Source organism: Biomphalaria glabrata, chromosome 12, assembly GCF_947242115.1.
Source record: "Biomphalaria glabrata chromosome 12, xgBioGlab47.1, whole genome shotgun sequence".
Taxonomy (NCBI): domain Eukaryota; kingdom Metazoa; phylum Mollusca; class Gastropoda; family Planorbidae; genus Biomphalaria; species Biomphalaria glabrata.
In genome coordinates, this window is record NC_074722.1 from 9,885,959 (window position 1) to 9,905,631 (window position 19,673).

Consider the following 19,673-nt stretch of genomic DNA (forward strand, 5'->3'; position numbering starts at 1 on the left):
AATGTTAGCCGATGGGTCAAATGTGTTACTCCAGCAAGCATCTCCAATGCCAAAATATAGCCACAGGATGGTTCCCATTGTGTTGTTGTGCGGTCGTTGACTTGTAGCACCAGATTGCTAGCACAACTAAACCGATGTAGGCGTATTTAAATTGTAGATCTTGAAATAACTGGAACACACTTCTTTTTAAACAAAACAAAACCTAACTTTTTATCACACTATAGACACATTCAAGTTGAGATGAAATGAAACTCGACTATCAAATGGTATTTGAAACAAAATCTAACAAAAACACGTCTTTACTTCATTGTCTCTAGATCCGTTCTTAACATTTGCATGACGACACATCAGCTCCTATTTCATCATCCTACACCGCACAGCCACCAACCAATCGCCTAACCTCTCATTATCATCACCTAGGACACACACACACTCCATAACATCCCTCGTCTTTCCTTAAGGAAATGTTTGGAAAAATGTGTTGTTCAATGAAACATACAATCTTAACATTAATAAGATATTTTTTTTTACTTGACCATGAAATGCTTACTAGAAAACTCCATACACAAAGAATTATATGTGATCAATAAATATATCATATTGAAGGTAACTTCTTATCATCGTAACCTTGAAAACGCACACTCACACACTCCATAACACCTGGTCATCTGGTATGCCCTCTAGACTTGCCATCTCGATGGTCCCGGGTTTGAACTCTGTCTGCCATATCACGTCGTCCTGCTGGGGATTTTGCCAAAAAAAAAGTGTAGTAAAATGTCCCTTTCAGACCTTGCGATCTATGGGGCAGTTCATGTTAAGGTCATCTGTTTCTATGGCCAACGGTTAACGAGCAGGGTGTCATGTGGCCAGCACAACGACCAACCGCCTTTACTTTCCCCAACCCATTAGAGTTGGGTGGATGTAAAGATTTCAATTCTGAAGGAACATCTGAAACATGTAAACAAGTTTTTTTTTGTAAATGTAAACAGGTTATGTTCTAAATGTAAACAGGTTATGTTCTAAATGTAAACAGGTTATGTTCTAAATGTAAACAGCTAGACAACGAAGCTGACCCAGCTCTTGTATGAAACAATCTACTAGACTAGACCTATGTAAGGATGAACTGCTTGGACAGAGTTCGTATTGTGCCAATTCACTGGAACCACTCGACAGCTTTTAAAGAGTCCTTGTAACGGACACAGATCAAAGGAAGTTTGGGGGGCGGGAAACACATGTCGCGAAAAATCTTGACGACAGAATCAAAATACTGACGGTGAAATTAACTGCGGCACCGGGCCCACAAGCCCCCAAGAGGTACGGGCTCTCGGTGTGGCGCCCCCCACCATTTGTTTACCGAGGCCGTCATTAGATTTTAATTTCAATCAATTGTTTTGTGTCGGCAGCGCATGAGTCTGGAATTAGCGGTCTCTCGCCCTGGGAGTATCGACTATCACTTGCCCGCCGGTCCGTGCAACCAAATTACAGGGCGTGGACGGCCTGCATGAAAATCTAATAAGCACCCTTCAAGATTGTAAGTGAAGAACTCTCTTTAGGGAGACTAGTCGGGGAGGGCTGGAAACGAAGGGGGCGGGGCGGAAAGGGTACGAGGGGAACATGAAAATGTCGTGCGGGAAGAATGCGGAATGATAGCCCGGGGTTTGGGGTGGGGGGAGGGGTATTTAAATCAAGATTCTCAACATTGATTCAGCGAACTGAGCGGCAAAATGGACAAAACAAAATTAGGCGAAATATTGTCCCGGGGTTGCTCCGTTAGTCACATGGGCTAATACGCTGCCTGGTACTGGGTGTAAGGGATACGGCTATTAAAGGGGAGTAATCGATAGGGTTAGTGGAAGCAGACTGTTACACGGAGACACCCCCCCCCACCCCTCCCCGTTCCCCTCCATCAATTCACAATGGGTGCACCGTTGTTTTTTTGTTTTTTTTTAAACTTGGATTTATTATTTGTTTTTTCAAGAGCCTAAATGAAACTGTTCTTTAAAATCTGTTACTGAAGTTGTTTGTGTCATTTCTCTCTACTTGTTATCTAATAAGACTTTGTCCTAGTGAATAATAAAGAACAGTGGCGACTAAAGACATTCCTACCACAGAGCTGGCGTTGATTCAACGTCTTTTTACTTTAAAGACTTGTATGTATATCGCCTGGGTGCAGTGTTGTTGTTTTTAACAAATATAATAGCAAACTAAAAGCACCTTTTTGTTACCTACTAGTGGATATTGTAAAGTAGGTTCGTGAAATGACAATTTTTTTAAAAATATTTATTCTGGCATTATGGTCGTGCCATTACCGTGTTGGGCAAACCTCAATTATAGTGGAGCCTCATGTTTGAAAGTTTGTTATAACCACGTTGACAACGTCCAGTTCTGTCGGGGGGCCACAGGTCTGCTTTAATACCCACGATGCTACTTAGCAGAGTTCTTATTTATTGGTTTGTATCGCTGGACTTGTAGTGCTATTTCTTTTAACCATGAGCACGGTCACTTAAAGCCTGTAACCTAATAGGAACCGACCCCTCCCTTGTATTCTCATCCCCCCCCCCCCAGTACCACTAGACCAACAAATGGTGGACTGTTCTCCGGTAGCTTCCTGGATCATTAGACTTGATTTACTACTCCGACTCCAAGCCAATAGCCCACACCCGGGGCCTGGGGAGTGAAACTGATCCTACCGCCATCGTATGGGTTACCTCAATGACACTCATACTCACACATGTGCGTACTTGAGGGCACACCCCCCCCCCCGCACTATATTGTGCGTCTGTGATATTTGTGTTGGGGGGGGGGTGTCATTATGCTTGGATTCTCTCTTCTGTTCTACCATATTGTTTTGTATGGTTGTGTGTTATCCTCACTCTAGCTAGACCTTGTCAAAGGCTCGTGCTATCAGGTCTTGGGTTCACTTGTTGGATATACATGCATACCAGCTATCCAGGTAGCCTAGTCATATTGTTTATACATGCATACCAGCTATCCAGGTAGCCTAGTCATATAGTTTATACATGCATACCATCTATCCAGGTAGCCTAGTCATAATGCTTATATATTCGTAACATTTACTCAAGTATAGTCTAATCATAAGGCGCATGCGCGTAAATTAATCACTATATTTTAATTGTAAATTATAATTTTTTTCCTCACCTAATATACGTTTCCCATATCTGCTCACTGTAACTGTTCATTACGCTAGCTCGGTTAACCATGTGTGTGTAGGCGTTATAAAGGTCCTGATTGATTAACTCGTTGTAGTTAGGTCATTTTGTGTGGCATACAGAAGCATCATCAATTTATTCATCAATTTATTTTTACAAAGCTTATATCAACTCTCTCTGTTTGACTTTCTGGTAAGAAAGTTTGTACACGTCATTTCTCCCACATCCATTTTAAGTTGAAACTTTGCACATTCATTGGTGTAGACAAGAAATCAATATAGCCTATAAAATAAAATTAACTAATTAATCAATTAATTACTGGTAATTAATTATTTTGTTTGATATCAACACGGGAAATTAATAACTTTAAACAGTTATGTATTGTACCTAACAAAACATGAATCAATTTACAAAATTAACTTAGTCAATTAGTATTGTTAATTAATTATTTTGTTTGATATTGAATAAGGGGAATGACTTCTGCATTGTGGAAAGATGTGTAAGTTGTTAATGCGGAGTTCTTTCCCTTAGAAAAGCTTTGACATTTCCAAACAGATGAGATTTTGTGGGAAACATTTACTTTAATTTATTGAAACAAACTTGTTCTATTTCAATTTGATGAGTTCAGTGGATCATTCTATGATTTGTGGGTTCTATAATGATCGAATGAGCAGTTCAACATTGATTAGCTAATCACTCGTATGTTTTGATCGTGGATGTTTCAAGTCCCTGTCTGTATGATGTAACTGATGTAGCAGCCTTGGTAAACTAAATTAGTTCTGGTGTTACGAACATGGCTGTGACGATTCTTGTGTGGAATGGGGTCCACTTCATCAGGCGGCCTCGACTATCTTTTCTTGACCATCCAGTTCATGTTAAGATCTAACAAGGCTCCTCTCAAGAGATGATTTAAGACTCTGTTTAAAACACCAGTGATGACCAAACCACGGCCCTAGGACCATATCCGGCCCCTCGACATTTCTCTCCAAATGCATAATAAAGCCACAGAGGCTGAGTTCCAATTGATTCTAGGATCTTATTGCGGTGTTGTGGTCGTGACACGTGTCTGGGAAAATCGTATGACCCACAGCCCCCCCCCCCCAAAAAAAAAAAAAGGGGGGGGGGGTCCACTGATCTACACCTACGTCTGTCTGTTGGTTGTGACATCCAAGCTGATTGCTAAGTCAGTCACGGTGTCGCGCACCACAGTTCGTTACCTCGTGACTGTTTCATTAAAAACTTGCGTTGTGTTTGTGAGCAATCAGAGCCCAATACCTATGTCACAGATGGAGAAAGGTGAACTGCTCACGGAACTAAACTTACAGAGCAGCTGCTTCTTCAATCAAACCAAACCAAAAAAAAAAAAAAAATTGAAAGAGTTGTCTCGGACAAGTGTTGTTTTATATACGGTCAGATAAGATCAATTTACAATGCACGTAATTGTACCGAGTCATTGACTGCGTGGGCTCTGTTCAAGTAGTGACAGAAGTCCATTGTTTACCCCTCGGTCAGCGTTTGTTTGTGTGCGCGTGCAGCAGGTAACAGATAGGTTGAGTTGGTTTCGTGGTGGGGGAGGGGGGGGTCATAATTAACGCTGAGACAATGCCTGGCTGATGACACTTGGCTCAAGATGAGTCCAGCACGTCTTCAAAGAGAATGCTGCTTCCCATCACTTACACACACGTTAGTGGTTAATAAAAGTGTTCAGGAGAGTCTCGTTGGTTGGGCACCTAAGCGACACCTCCCCTGTTGCCTTATCTGGGCTAAGCAAACACGCGAGGTGTCAATGAGTCAGTGGCTCTACCCACGAGCCACTTTCACCTTGGGAGTGTTTGTTTTTGGATTGAGTTTAAATCTGCGCCTCCTCATCTAGCCCCCCCCCCCTTTTTTTTAATATATAATTTCAATGAAACCAGCAGTAGACGTGATTGACAGTAGTAGGCTTATACAATAAATATAACTTAATAGAACTTGTTCGGTCAAGCCATTGGTCATCCTCCGTAAGTTTCAAATCTCTTCCATCACGATTCAGGAAGTGTATAGCAGTGTTTTTATCCTGGCACATTAATCTGTATACTTGAACTCTGTTCTCTAGAAGTAGACTAGATCTATGGGCTGAGAGATCATTTACAACCATCAGAACCCACTCCTTCGGTGTTCAACACTTGCACCAACAGCATCTCTTTCTGTTTCAGTCTCTAGTTTTTGATACTTTCTAGAAATTGGAACCCGCAGACATTTATGCCCTGGTAGTCTTTATAAGCTCCATAGCACAGAGGCTTTGTTAGCTAACCTGTTGGCATTGCCTTGATTCCAGTGCCTCCACTTCTTTATGTGTTTCTCTTTTACGTTCTCATGTTGCCTCCGTTGATGAGATGTGTAGTTCCATCACTGATTGTCATGCCAACAGTTCAAAGTGCAGCAGCATGCCTCAAAGTAGTCTAATAGTCCACAGTATTTCTAATGAGATCTATCATCTGCAAATCTAACCTTGGACATCGATAATTTTTTTTTTTTTTTTTTATCTCTTTGTTAATCCCTGCAGCATTTAAATCGTAAACAGCTCTAGGAATATCTTTTGTCCAATTTTGTTTCCATGATGGAAGAGCTTTATCTAAGACTCCTATAAATGATAGCTGCCTCGGTACAATTTATCGCTACTAGAGTAGAGGCTAGAGACGACAGTAGTAAATCTAAAAGTGACTAAAACAGCTGGTCTCATTTAGGAATGAGTTTGTTCACTGTGAGGACAATAATACTTCAATAGACTAGCCGCAGATAATTGCCTACAATCCGGGCTTCGGACTCAGTCCTAATTTATGATTGAATAACTTGTCCCGCACACACGAAACTTCAACTCCACACTTCTCGGTGCTGCCAGTGTTTACATTGTACTTCCACTTTTCAAGGCACAGATCAGAGCTTCGGCTAAATCATTAATTCATAATATCACTGTCAACGACTGGCCCACCAGAGAGACATTAGCTGCTCACCAGAGAATCAATCAGTGCACCCACTCACTGGCCACTCAATCATTGGCCCACAAGACACAGTTCTCAGGGGGCCAGTTGCTTATACATGAAACATGTTTTTACTTGCACCATTAGGTTTGCTCAAGTCCCATTCTGCTTATAGACAGACAGTAGTAGTAGTCACTGTGCTGCCTACTATCCATGTAGGAGTATATATTACATCCTCTGTGATTTTACGATACACCTAGGACTTTGTAGTATCAACTATCTACGATTATGTAGTATCAATTGTGCCCAATACTTTAGACCCCATGACTACATTGTGTGTGCTTACTGGTATATAACTGAGATATTCGTACACTTTCATCACTGTTATTCACTCATATGTCTGCTTGCAGTTAGACTCTTCATTCTAAAGATGATTTTGCATTCAGTGCTGGGTAGTATAGATATTTAGTTAACATGTACAAGTTATCTGTGTTCTAGACATAGATCTAGATCTAGGATTATGTATTATCATGGGTGAACTGTACTTACAAACAAGACTTCTTGTCTTGCCGTGCAGTATGGGCTTATGTCATTTGAGCTGTATGTTGACCACCGGTCAGTCATGGAATAAACTGGTTATACAACATAAATTATAAATCTATGTATCAGTGCTGTGTACAGTAAGCCTGTACTTCTGTATTACTTATTCCCTGCCCTGGCATGCATCTGTTAGGATGCTATTGCACTTTGTTCAAAGATCAATCAGCAAGATTTAATATCAGTATTAGCCTTCATACCTTAAGAGGTGAGAGCCAGGGTCAGACAGAGCCTTTACCAGGATATCAATAGATACTCACTTAGATTGCTCCCCCCCCCCCCATTGCTATGTCATAATTCTGAGTGTCCATCATGAAGTGGGAGAGGAGTGGATGTCTCTAGGTGTGTGTGTGTAATTGTGTATGTGTGTGTATGTTTGTAGGCCATATGTTGCCATAGTGTAAAGCAGAGGGCACTCTGAGAGATTCAGATCTGTAGGAGTGGGCCTGGTCTATTGACTTCACACCATAAACCCTCCAACTGGGATTACATCAACTGATAGAGAGGCCAAACAATATGTGCTTCTTACATGATATTGTGAGTTTGTAGATGTATGTCAGGTGTAGTGAACACTGGATTGGATAGTGGGGATTTAGGAGATGTCAGGCTGTTGAAATCACAGGTTGCAGTCTTGTGTGCTAGATTGGAGTCAAAATAAAACCATGCACTTTTTTCATTTATTTATTTTTTTTTTTGTTTATTTTAAAATTAGATTTCTTTGTTCTGCCCCCCTTCCTGCCAACTGCATGGAATTATGTTTGTTTGTTTTATTTTCCAGGTATGATCAATCAGGTCCTGATATAAAACTACTTGATAAAAAGAAGGTAAACCCAATACCCTCTACTGAAGAGAAATGTCTTTGTTTCTCTTTGTTTTTGTGTTTTTTTTTTTTTTTGTTTTTTTTTAAATAAAGCTTTTAGTTCCTTGCACTGTGTCAGTGTTGCTTTCACTATATACATGTATGTGTGCTATACATGTTACAAGTCTACAATGTACACTGTAACACTACTAGTGTGTCTTTGACAGGACTTGGGGATCATTCCCTCATCACCATCATCCCAAGATGGGGCAGAGGCTCCCACATCCTCTACCACCACTCCCACAGTTTCAAGTCAAGCTGCAGAAGACATAGCCAATGGTTACAGGTAAGATCATTAGAGTCTTGCTTGCAGAAGACATAGCTAATTGTTACTGGTAAGATCATTTGAGTCTTTCACAAGACATAGCCTATGGTTACTGGTAAGATCATTAGAGTCTTGCAAAAGACAAAGCCACTGGTTACAGGTAAGATCATTGGAGTCTTTTTTTTTTTTTTTTGTGGTTCACTGTCCTTGCATTGTGTACTGAAATGAACTTGTGTGTTCACATTTCAGAACATGTCTACGTTACTTCCTGCCTCCTCAATGGATCATGGACAAAGATGCCATCACAGCCATGTCTCTCCAGGAGCTCTCTGATTTTCCTCTGGATGATTTCTTTGATCATTATGAGCGTGGTCTCAGAAGGGTAAGTTAACCTTCAATGACCTTCGTCTATAATAATAATAATTTTATTTATAGAGCGCTGTTTACAAACAAAATGTAATCTCAAGGCACTGTGATAACATTACAAACATAAAGTCGAGAGTTAAAATGACAAACTAATCTAAAAAGTTTTAAACAGATAGGTCTTAATGTTTTTCTTGAAAGTAGTGTTATATTTTGTCTGTCTGAGATCAACCTCTATAATTGGTTTGAGAATCAAATCATTGCTCTGTTCAGGTCTTTGTGATATTTGGTTATTTTAAAATCACTCAATTCTGACATTGCATTTGATAAATTAAAAATATTACATTTTTTCAGCACAACAAGGTTTGATAGAGTAGACAATTTTCTATTAGATTTCATGATTTTATACCTGAAAATGTTGAAGAACTGTTTTTTTTAATTTATTGGGGATTTTTTATCGGTCCATCTGCAGCTTGTAAATAATTTTCAAACTGAAGCTTCTCTACGCAAACAAGAGGCAGAGGAAACTAAAGCTAAGCTGGTGGCAGTCAGGAAACTTATCACAAAGCTGTTAAAATCAACCAATGAGGTATGGCCTCTGTTGATATTTATCTTTTGTTCACATTTATATCCTATCTATCCAATTACCTACCACTGTCAGTGTTTGCACCTGTTTGTATATTCCTGCTTGCTTGAGTATAATATTAAGTATTGTATTTTCTGTATGCTTAGTCATGTCTATATGGTTGACATTATTGCTTAAATATTTTTAAAATTATTTAACTTATTCATGATACATGCCTTTGGCAATTAGACTTGGGTTAATCATCTCTTTTTCATTTTACTATTCCTCTTATCAGCTTGCAAATTCTTCATCAGTTCAAAAAACAAAAACTGGGGTGGACACGGATCTCAAAAAACAGCTTCATCAGTTTTCCTAGAATTCAACAGTTTATGTATATCTTTGGGAAAAAAATTACTAGCTAATTGATCACAAAGTGAAAAACTCTGGTTTGACTAAAACTTTTGCGCACTGGACTGTTGTTCGGACTTATTGATGGTCCCGGGTTCAAACCCTGCCTGCTCCCATCCCCTGTTGTCCTGTGGGAGGTATGGACTAGAAATTAAATTATCTTCAACTTTGAAGGAACATCCGAAACATGTAAAACATTTTACAAACAAACAATATACAACAATTAAATTTGGTCTGAAGTTATCAACAATCTTTATCTGGAACATGCATTCCCATATGTATTAATTAAAAAATAAAGAAATAGACTTTTAGAATCATTTAGCTCAGGAACCATCTTCTTGGTCTGGATCTATAAACCTATCACCAAACTAGAATCTTTTATATCATATATCTAGAGCCAGTATTCTAGTCTTGTACTCTTTTTTAAAGTTTTTTAGCCTGGATTTTTTTTTCTTGTGTGTGTGTGGGGGGGGGGGGGGAAATTTGGTCAGGGTAAAAAATATTTCACTTTTTAAATTCATTAGTTATCAATAGCAAATCAAAGTTATTGCTCTTAAAAAAGTAAAAGAAATTGTCTTTTAAAAAAAACTTTTTTTTATGTTACGTGTTATCTGTTAGACATCCATACTCTTGATTGATGTCTACATAGATAGAGATTTAATTTTATACATGCGACATTGGAAATGAATTATTGTAAAAAATAAGCCACTGTATTCTCTCACTGGCATATCTTTAAGGGTCTGCTATTGGGTCCTGCCACTTGAAGGGGTTTTTGATGAAGGTTTAGAATTCTCCCTTATTCTAGTTGATTAATCTACTCTTGCTAGTTTACAAGTGAGAGTGAGGAGATTGCTGGAGAAAATCTCTGTATATTACTGTAGCCTAGCATGTTTAGCAAACAAACACAAAATTAACATCTTAACTTGTACATCTCAATAATATAGCCTATTACTTAGCAAGAAGGTTTCTATTTTGCTACTTAGTAAATTCTCCCTCCCTGTATTTATATACCATGAAGTTCAGTGCCTCCTACTGTAATTGAATGTGTTAATTAATACACTGAGTATTTTGATCGTTTCAGGAAGATGGCAATCAGGCATGTTTTCTTTTTCACCTGTTTATCTTTTGTTTTCATGGTGATGGTCCCAGAAACTCTAGTCAATTAAAAGCTGTACACTCATGCTTAAAACTAACTGAAGAGATTATAGAAAGCTTTTAAGAGTTTTGTTTTTAATGAGCATTTACAACCTAAACTTACAACTTGGTTAGTCTGTTCTAAAAATTACTTGTAAGATTGTATTTTTGGATGTTTTTAATTATGAGCCATGGCTGTGTTCTTGTATATAGCGTCTAAATTATTTTTTTGTAAAGAATATCTTCCAGTGCCTAGCACAGTGCACAATAATTTATGTCGGAGGCTTTTTTTGTTAACAAAATAGATTAGAGGACATCTTGTATTTTATTCCAGACTTGGGATTCTTGGGCCATCACCGCAATTATTTTAACCACTAAATTGATTGTTTGCTTCATGCATATTTGAAATGTTTCTTTTTTTTTTTAATCCAGCTCAGTCTTAAGCTTTTCTTCTTATTGCAAGTTTTTTTTTCTCCTAAGCATTTTATTTTTTGTTTGCATTCTTGATTCGTTCAAGTGCTCTATGCAACTCACTTGCTCAGCATGAAGGACAATGCAAACATACAAAGTTTATCTTATTTTTTTTTTGAACTTTGGTGGACAATTTTTACAAATGAGGATGGCGTTCTGCCATTCCCTGTTGAATGTTTTCATGCAAGCTAGTGGGTTATATTTGGGTTTAATGCATTTGCTAGTATCATTTTTACCAATCATTTGTTTTTTAAATATCAGTTAATGTTCTAAGACCAAATTTATTGTTATGAACACCAGTGACCTCCATTGAAATAGTTCTAAATACGGATAAAAAATATAAGTCTTAATAAACATCAATACTGGCATTATACATTTTAAATTGTTTAAAATTATACTATAAAAATTGATATGGTAATCAATCCAATTTGCAAAATGAAGAGTTAACTATTTGAACTGTGGGGGCGCAGTGGATGAGTGATAAAGCACTTGGCTTCCAAACTGAGGGGCTGAATCTCAGTAAGGACTGAGATTTTAAATTTTGATACTTAAAGGACTGTCCCAAGTCCACCTGACATTAGTTTGGTAAAGTAATGTGGTTGGTCGTTGTGCTGGCCACATTACACCCTTGTTAACCGTTGGCCCTAAAAATGGATTCATCTCCCCTCTAGATGTCAAGGTCTGAAAGGGTTACTTTACTAACTATTTGAACTAAGGAGTGTTGCATAGATTTTGTTTATTTCCTCATGAACGTCTCCCCTCCCCCTGAAATGCTTCTTCCCCCTTTTCTTTTTGTATACTGATCCTTTCCTTTGCCAGTACTGAGTGCTCAACGACCTCCATAAATTAAGTCATAAAAAAAGACTGAAAGAGACACAAGTTAACTTGCCTTTGTACACAAAGCCTTTAGTGGCAGTGGACAAAGGTTTTTAGTTGTTTTTTTTAAAGTTGTTCTCTTTTATTAGACTGTGTACTTAGGTTATAGGATATTTCAGTTGGGACTAAAACTAAGCACAGAAAGTGATTGTAGTGCAATAGCATTGAGTAGGAGAAAAAGGTGCCTTTGTCTAGCTCAGTCTGTGCCAGGTGGCCTTGAATGAATCTTTTTTTTGAAACAGATTGTTACCTCCATGTGTCCTTACTTTGTCTTGAACTGTTGACTTATTGTTTTAATCTAAATGTAGTGATTATAACAATCTGTCTTTATTACTAACAAAGATTTGTTAATTGTGATAACTAGTGGTCATTTATAATTACATTTTAAATTATTCTCTCTTATTATTTGATAAAATGCCTTCAATTCAATCATTATAATTACACAAACAGTCTTACACTCAAACACTCCAATAATCTTACAATGACTTCAAACCCTTGGTTTGGGTTGTTGTTTTTTTGTTAGAGTTTTTCTCTTTCATATGCACACATAAAAAAACTTACATTTTGTTTTGCTATGTATCATAGTATTGTATCCAAAGATATAATATATATAAGAATGAATAGAATTAAATGAATAGAATTTTCAGTTCAGCCTTACTACTAGAATCAATACATTTCTATTTAATCATGGTCAATATTTAAATGGTGTGACTGTATTATTGTTAATCTTTATTTTCTGAAAAATTGTGAAGAACAGCACACATACTAAAACATTTAACATTCATTAACACATAAGTTTAAGATCAAAGTTTCTTCCACATTTCTGTCTTTCTTAGTTACTCATTTTTTTAAACATTTTTTTAAAAAAGGTTTTTACAATTTTGGAACATTGTGATTTTGTTACATTTTGATTTGGCTTAATCCAATTGGTCAGTTAATACCCACTAATGCTCATGGGACTGCAGATTTAAAAAAAGAAAAAGCTGCACTAGTATCTCACTGAACAAACAGAGATAGTTAGCAAGACTGTCTTATAAATAAGTCTCCACTTTAAGCCTTTTTTATTTTTGGATTGTCTAGCAGCTCTCTAATCCACTTAGCCTATGAGCACATCTGAGTGGGGTAGCTCACAAAGAAGGATGTCTCTTATCAACTGCAGCTTACATTTGCTGTTTCTTTTCTTTTTATGCATAAACATTGCTACTTGTTTTGTATAGCTCTGCTCTTTCATTTTTTTTTTTGCTTTCAGGAATTTGATCTTGATCCTGAAGAGTGTGGCGATCAGGTGGATGAACTATTGGCAGCATGTGTCAGACAGGCCACATCCCAGTCATCATGAGATCACCACCCAGTCAAAGACAGTATTCATCTGATTTATTTTTATTTTTTTTGTCTATCTTATCAAGTTGAGCTTGGTCTTTGCAGACATACAGTTTGGGTTTGTGCGAGGGGGGGGGGGGTATGACCAGGAGACATTAGGGCAGATCAGAAACAACTAGAGGAAGTAAAACAAATATTTATATACATATACATATATATATATATATAGTTTTTTTTATATCATATCTCTCTTTCTCAGCGCAGTTTGTTTGTCCAATTAAATCAACTCTGTTGTTACATCTGAGTGTCTTGATTCTGTCAGAAAAACAAACTAGTGTGGCAAAAGACTCTGCCATGTCAGCACTTGTCTAGTGTCAGTTAATGAAGATTTAGCTATGGCCAACTTATTAATATTTTTTTTTACAAAGACATTTGACTACAATAGATTGTATTGTAACATTGGTTGTCTTTTCTCATGTCATTTATTTTTTTAAACTTTGTAATAAAGACTGTAAGACATTTGACAGTGACAGCTAGACTTTGACCACTAGAATGTTTTTAAATAAACTGTGGGCTTGTTATCTAGTTGTGTCCTGATCCTGGCCTGTGTGTTGTGGCAGGGAAGGAGGGTATACAAATATCTAGAGGAAACTAATTCAGCTTGTACATTCAAACAATCTGCAACTTGTGTCCACAAGTTCTTTTTAGTGTTGTTTTTATTTCTCTCTCTCTCTCTCTCTCTCTGACGTGTTCATTGTTGTTGAACAGACTTGCACAAAGTTAATGAGGACACAGACACTTGTCATTCAGATTACTAATAGAGAGTTCATGGTGTTTATATTGTAGCACATACATAGTAGGGATATTCTTGCTTGTTTTATATTTGTGCATTTAACACATTTTCAATGTTCGCCTTTCAATTAGGGCAGAACTTAGGACCAAAGTGTAAATAGCATAGTAGATTCACAAAACAGTCCAACTTGGTTGGAAATATTTAGTGTTCTATATTTCTATTCCTAACGGGGGCTTGAAATACTATTATAGAGCTTAGGAGATCAACTCCAGTGTCCACCTGCCTGATATTTACTTAGCAATGGTGATTGGTTGTGGAGCTACCACAAAACACCCGGATCCCAATAGTTCTACTTAGGGACTTTCTTCACCTGTTTTTGAAAACCTTTGCTTAGAATTCCACCATGGAGGTAAAAAATGTTATGCAATTGAAAAATAACTGGGCATTAATTCAGCAAAATTATTTAGACACAAGATGTTTGACCACTGACATGTCCACCAGGGTCCAGTCAATATGGGACTAGCTAGTGTCCTTAGTGTGGGCTTATAATTGTTCACACTGACTTGTTCTTATTTTTGTGTTGGACTAGAAAAAATGCCTTGCTTTAGTTGTATAGTAGGAGTTATGTATAGCAAGTCCATTCAGTGTTTGTGATTACACAGGAAGACTCAAGGCATTGCTAGTCTTCAGATCTTGAAGACTTCACTTTTATGTGTGCGGCACTCAACAATCTCTGCTGACATGTTGAGGTGTTACTATGTTGTTTATCATGGTTTTGTTGTTATCTGTCTCTGAAGTGGATGTGTGCACCCGTTCACTGTCCACTTTTGTTGAGTGTATGATGTATGTGTGTGTATATACTGGTCAATCAGTGGTGTAAATAGGGTGGAGATGTGTACAAATGAGAACATTATTGAATTGATCATTTATCTTATCATTGCTTACATACATGTCAACTGGCATCATGCTTTTCATTTTTTTAAATCTTGATATTTCTTTGTATTTTTATTGTCCAGTCTGTACCATTGCCTTCACAGGAAACTAGGCATCGTTTTAAACGAATTCTTTTTTGTTTGTTTGTGGCCCGTCAAAGTCACAAAGTCTTAGAGTACCGTACATAATGTTGAGAATATATTAAACAAATACAAAATGAACGTATGCTGACTTTGTCATTTGCATCTTTTAGTTGTATCTTTGTTTCTCGAGATATAAATGTATGGGACTAAGAATTTTTCCGTGAACTAAAAATGAGACATCTATCTATCTGTCAAACACTAAACTATTTAAAAAGAATCCAAGAAAGGACAAAGACAGTTGTTGCTATTTTAAACAGATGGTATCCAATGTGACATATTTTCTTCTCTTATAAAGATGAGAATGTGCTTTACAAAACAGCCTACAAGAATTTATAGCTGGTACAGAACTTGTTTGCCTGTATGATGTCTCATTTCTGTAGAACACAAAGAAATATCTTGAACTGTGGGCTAGTTAGACATGTGCACCTACCATGGTCGTTTTGAGTAGTAAATACAATTACTTACTCATATGGCTCCCCCCCCCCCCCCCCACTAACCATCTGTACCTTTCCCTGCTAACCCATTTCACAGATAAATAAAAACCAATTCAGAATGCTCCCGTTTCTTGAGTTCATTTTCTAGAGGCCTTTTTATTTAAGCGTGCACCCCCCCCCCCTCCCTTTCCATCAGGAATATTTTCATGTGTCGGGTTTATTTGGCTAAGTGTACTCTGCTGACTATAATTGATCCTTTGATGGGTGTCCACCCTTTTGAGCAAAAAGTGCAACACAAGAGAACCAAAAAAATATATAGTCTATTTCAACACTCATCATAATGCTATCTTGCGGTCATTGCTACTTTCCCAGAAATAAAGAATACTCCCTCATGCCATGAATGTTTCACAAGTTCCGAGACTGTTCTTCAATAACTCTATTTAGACCTGTCATTTTTAAACCGTTTCTTTTTTTCCTTTCTGAGACTTTTCGCTTTTGGTGACTGTAAATAGTCACACTCTCGGTTGCTCCCCTTGCACCATGGGTTGTAGATTTGGAACAAATGAATGTGCTCTTGAGCTGAGCGGGTTCTCCTGTTTCAGAGTTTACGTTAGTCAATCTTACTTTCACTCCTTCGGCGTCCGAAACCGACCAGCTTGGATCACGTGAGCGTGAAAACCAATCAGATAGGAGAATGAAGTTTCACACGGAACATCCCAGCAGGCCTAGTGAACCTGATACAATACTTGCCGCCATTAATTCTGTTGTCTAAAGAGCTTTCTTACACTGCATCACGAGAGTCTTTTTAAAAGTCTTTTAGCTACAATACTTTGTTTCTGATAGAAATACGTTATCATACTACTAAGAAAAACATATTCAAATGTTTTGTAAAATGTTTTACAGGTTTCGGATGTTCCTTCAGAGTTGAAGATAGTTTACTTCCTAGTCCAAACCTTCCGCAGGACGACGGGGGATGGGAGCGGGCAGGATTTGAACCCTCGACCGTCGATAAATCCGAACGACAGTCCAGCGCGCAAACCGCACGACCAGGCAGCCATCCTAATAGACTTAGTCTAGACTCTATATAATAATATCGGCAAAATATTCTTTAAAAATAATTATGAACAAATTAGAATTTTGAAGCTAAGTAGGCTATTGAAAGAAAAACAATCAACACAAAATCTTTCCAAACCAATGTTAGCTTATAATGATCTCACTATTATATATTTTTGGAAAATCAAATTATTAATATGACAAGTCTGCCTATTTCAGCGGACAGGGCCGGCATTGGAGGCCCTAGGTGAAGTAAATAGAAAAATTAAAATGAACAGCGAAAAAATAAATAAACGCAATTTCATAATACATATGTAACATTGGGCACAAGTTTCACTACGGAGGTCGTAGGCGGCTGCCGAGTTTGCCTATGCCTAAGGCCGGCCCTGCAGCAGATAACTAGATTCAGGAATAGACGGTGCTGTCTGTGGCAGATGTAAGCTCAGGCTGAAACGCGAATCAAAACGAGCCACACGACCCCGGCCATTTAACGTGGACAAGCTCAAAGACTGTAATATTTCAGAGCAGTTCCAATTGAAACTAAAGAATCGCTTCGAGGCGCTTGTAGATATATTCATTATATTGACCCTTGAAGAAGAGTGGGTTTAACTTCAGAGATAAAACTATATTGAGTGCGCAGAAGAATTCATCGGTAGGTGGCGAGGTTCATACAAGGAACGGTGGATACAAGACAGAACATGGAAAGTAATCGACGCGAAGAAAGATCACAAAAATGCAACACAGGATCGCATCTAAGCGGAAGAAGCCTATAGGGAAGCAGATCTGAAAGTAAAGAGAAGTTGTCGTTTCTTGCGTGTTGTAGCAATCACTTTTGGACCATATATGGTATACATTTACATCTCAATAGCTGGATTTAAGGGATATTTGTAAAAATATATCATCTTTCGAAATTTGATATTGCATACAACATTGTAATTGTGGTAGCATTAATATTTTGAAATTATAGTCCATCAAACGCGTTGGTTAACTCCATTGTGGGATCAAATAATATTGTAATGGAAAAGATTTTAACACGTCACATCTTGAAGCAACTGAAAATATGCCATCGTTTTATAGTCCAAGTCCATGATATGGAAAATAATATACGGTATTCATTACGAAACACCTCATGAACATAAATGAACCAAAAGAAGGCTAGAAAAGAAAATGAAATGAACATTTTTTTTCGGCATGGTTTTACTTCAATAGACCCAGCAGATATTGAAAAACTCCGATGCATCATTTGTAATGCAGTTCTGCCGAACGTAAGATGTCCAACAACTGAGACGTTCAAGCTTTTACAATAAGAATATCTAGTTTTTTTTTTTTTTTTTTTTTTAGTTTTAAATCGGACGAAATCAAGAAATCCACTCGTAACTCAGGTGGCAAACATCATAATCAAAGCATAGCGGCCGTTGAAGTTTCTTATTTGGTAGCTCTCAGAATTGTCAGAGCTATGAAACCCATGGGCGTAGCCAGGGGGGGGTTTTTGGGGTTTAAACCCCCCCCGAAATGAAATCCCCCCCCCCCCCGAAGGGGGGAAGTCGGAATTTAGTGACTGATTTTTTGCTTTGATTTTATTTTAGTTGAGCTTTTAATACTAAACCATCACTTGCCCCAGCACAACCAAAGGGGTTTTGAGTTTAAAACCCCCTACAATGGGGGGTTCAAGTTTAAAACCCCTACCAGAGGGGTTCGAGTTTGAGGATAAAAAATACATCTTCAGTGTAAGAAAAAAAAGCAAATTACGCACTCAAAATATTATGAGCGTTGCCAAAAGGGGTTTTGAGTTTAAACCCCCATTCAGAGGGGTTTGATGCTAAAAATACCTCTTCAATATAAAAAAAAAAAGCAAATTACACACTAAAATTATTTGAGCGTAGCCAATCCAATCGGGGGTTTTGAGTTTAAACCCCTCTTCTACAGATGGCTTTTTTTTTTTAAGTTTAAAACCCCTCCAGATGGTTTTGAGTTTAAGATCCCCCTAAAGAGCATTTTGAGGTGGAAAACCCCCAACAGATGATTTTGACGATAAAATTTCTCTTTTCGATATAAAATCTAAAGCAAACTACAGTCACTTAATTCCAAGAGCGTATTCAAGAGAGGTTACACATTTTTACCAGTGGCTGGGCTCCATTAATAAACTGCAGTGAATAGTCATCTGCCGAAATTGAAAAACACTAAATATGGTTCAACAAAGATGGCTAAGACAGAATTTAGGAGTCAGTTATAGAGATCGGGTCTAAATCAAGGAAATCCTATGCCGAACTGGGAGTCGACCACTTAGTAAGATTGTGCGAGAGCGACGCAGGAGGTTTGCGGGACATGTTCTCCGACAAAATGAATTGCGCATAAGAAGAGTTGCAATGATATCCTAGTACAATTTAGCGCCACACTTTCATGGAGGTCTTCAGAGCAGGTGGGAAGAGGCTTCAGACATTGCCAATGACAGATTTTTGTGAAAACATCTTGCCGCCAAATACGCCGAACGGCGCGGGAGGGTCTAAGTCAGTAAGAATAGTAGATTAAGTTTTTGAAATAGCTGGATAATACACTGTAGATACCTCAGAATATGCATTTTGTTAGCTTTCAATACAGGAAATAGTGCTTGGCGGCGGGGCTATGCCCCGCGCTCGGGGAGCTCCGGGCGCTCCCCCAGACCCACTTGCTAGCAAGCACGGGGAGTTTACAATTTTTTCACTAACTCCAGAAAGTACCTATTTTAGAGAAGAAAGAATGAAGGGTCAGACGCCACTCATTTATGGAGGTCCTCATGGCGGGTGGGATGAGATGAGACATTACCAGTGACATAATTTTATGGAAACAGCTTGACGTCAAATGCTCCGAACGGCGCGGGAGGATCTAAGTCAGTAAGAATAGCACATTAGGTTTTTGAAATAAAACTTTTTAATAGAAGGAAATAGCACTGTAGATACCTCAGAATATGCATTTTTTTTGGTTTTCAATATCAGAAATAGTGCTTGGCGGCGGGGCAAAGCCCCGCGCTGGGGGAGCTCCTAGCGCTCCCCCAGACCCCCTTGCTAGTAATAGCGGGGAATATACAATTTTTCCACTAACTCATGGAAGAACCTATTCTTGGGCACAATAAACGTCTTCCGAAAGAATGAAGGGTCAGAATGTAATAAAGATTATGTACACACACACACATAAATACATATAATTTTTTTCCGCGTGGGGGGGGGGGGGAAGAAAAAATCCCCCCCCAAACCCCCCCCGAAAAAAAATCCTGGCTACGCCCATGATGAAACCTCACACCATTGTCGAGGAGTTAATATTGCCAGCGTGCAGAGATACTGATTGAGTTATGA

The 19,673-nt window shown here is 38.1% G+C and overlaps 1 protein-coding gene across 3 annotated transcripts in view; it reads left to right on the forward strand.

Annotated features, from left to right (window-relative positions):
- The window catches only part of LOC106070265 (ATPase MORC2-like), a 44,033-nt gene extending 29,098 nt beyond the window's left edge, over positions 1–14,935 (forward strand). For 2 of the 3 annotated variants that reach the window (XM_056006157.1, XM_056006160.1), the window contains exons 25-30: positions 7,506–7,551; positions 7,754–7,872; positions 8,101–8,233; positions 8,687–8,803; positions 10,269–10,283; positions 12,918–14,935. In XM_056006157.1, the coding sequence (XP_055862132.1) occupies positions 7,506–7,551; positions 7,754–7,872; positions 8,101–8,233; positions 8,687–8,803; positions 10,269–10,283; positions 12,918–13,007 (520 nt within the window). In that variant the 3' untranslated portion in view covers positions 13,008–14,935. The remainder of the gene's footprint in view (positions 1–7,505; positions 7,552–7,753; positions 7,873–8,100; positions 8,234–8,686; positions 8,804–10,268; positions 10,284–12,917) is intronic. The other variant, XM_056006159.1, reaches the window with a different exon arrangement.
- Positions 14,936–19,673: the final 4,738 nt, after the last annotated feature.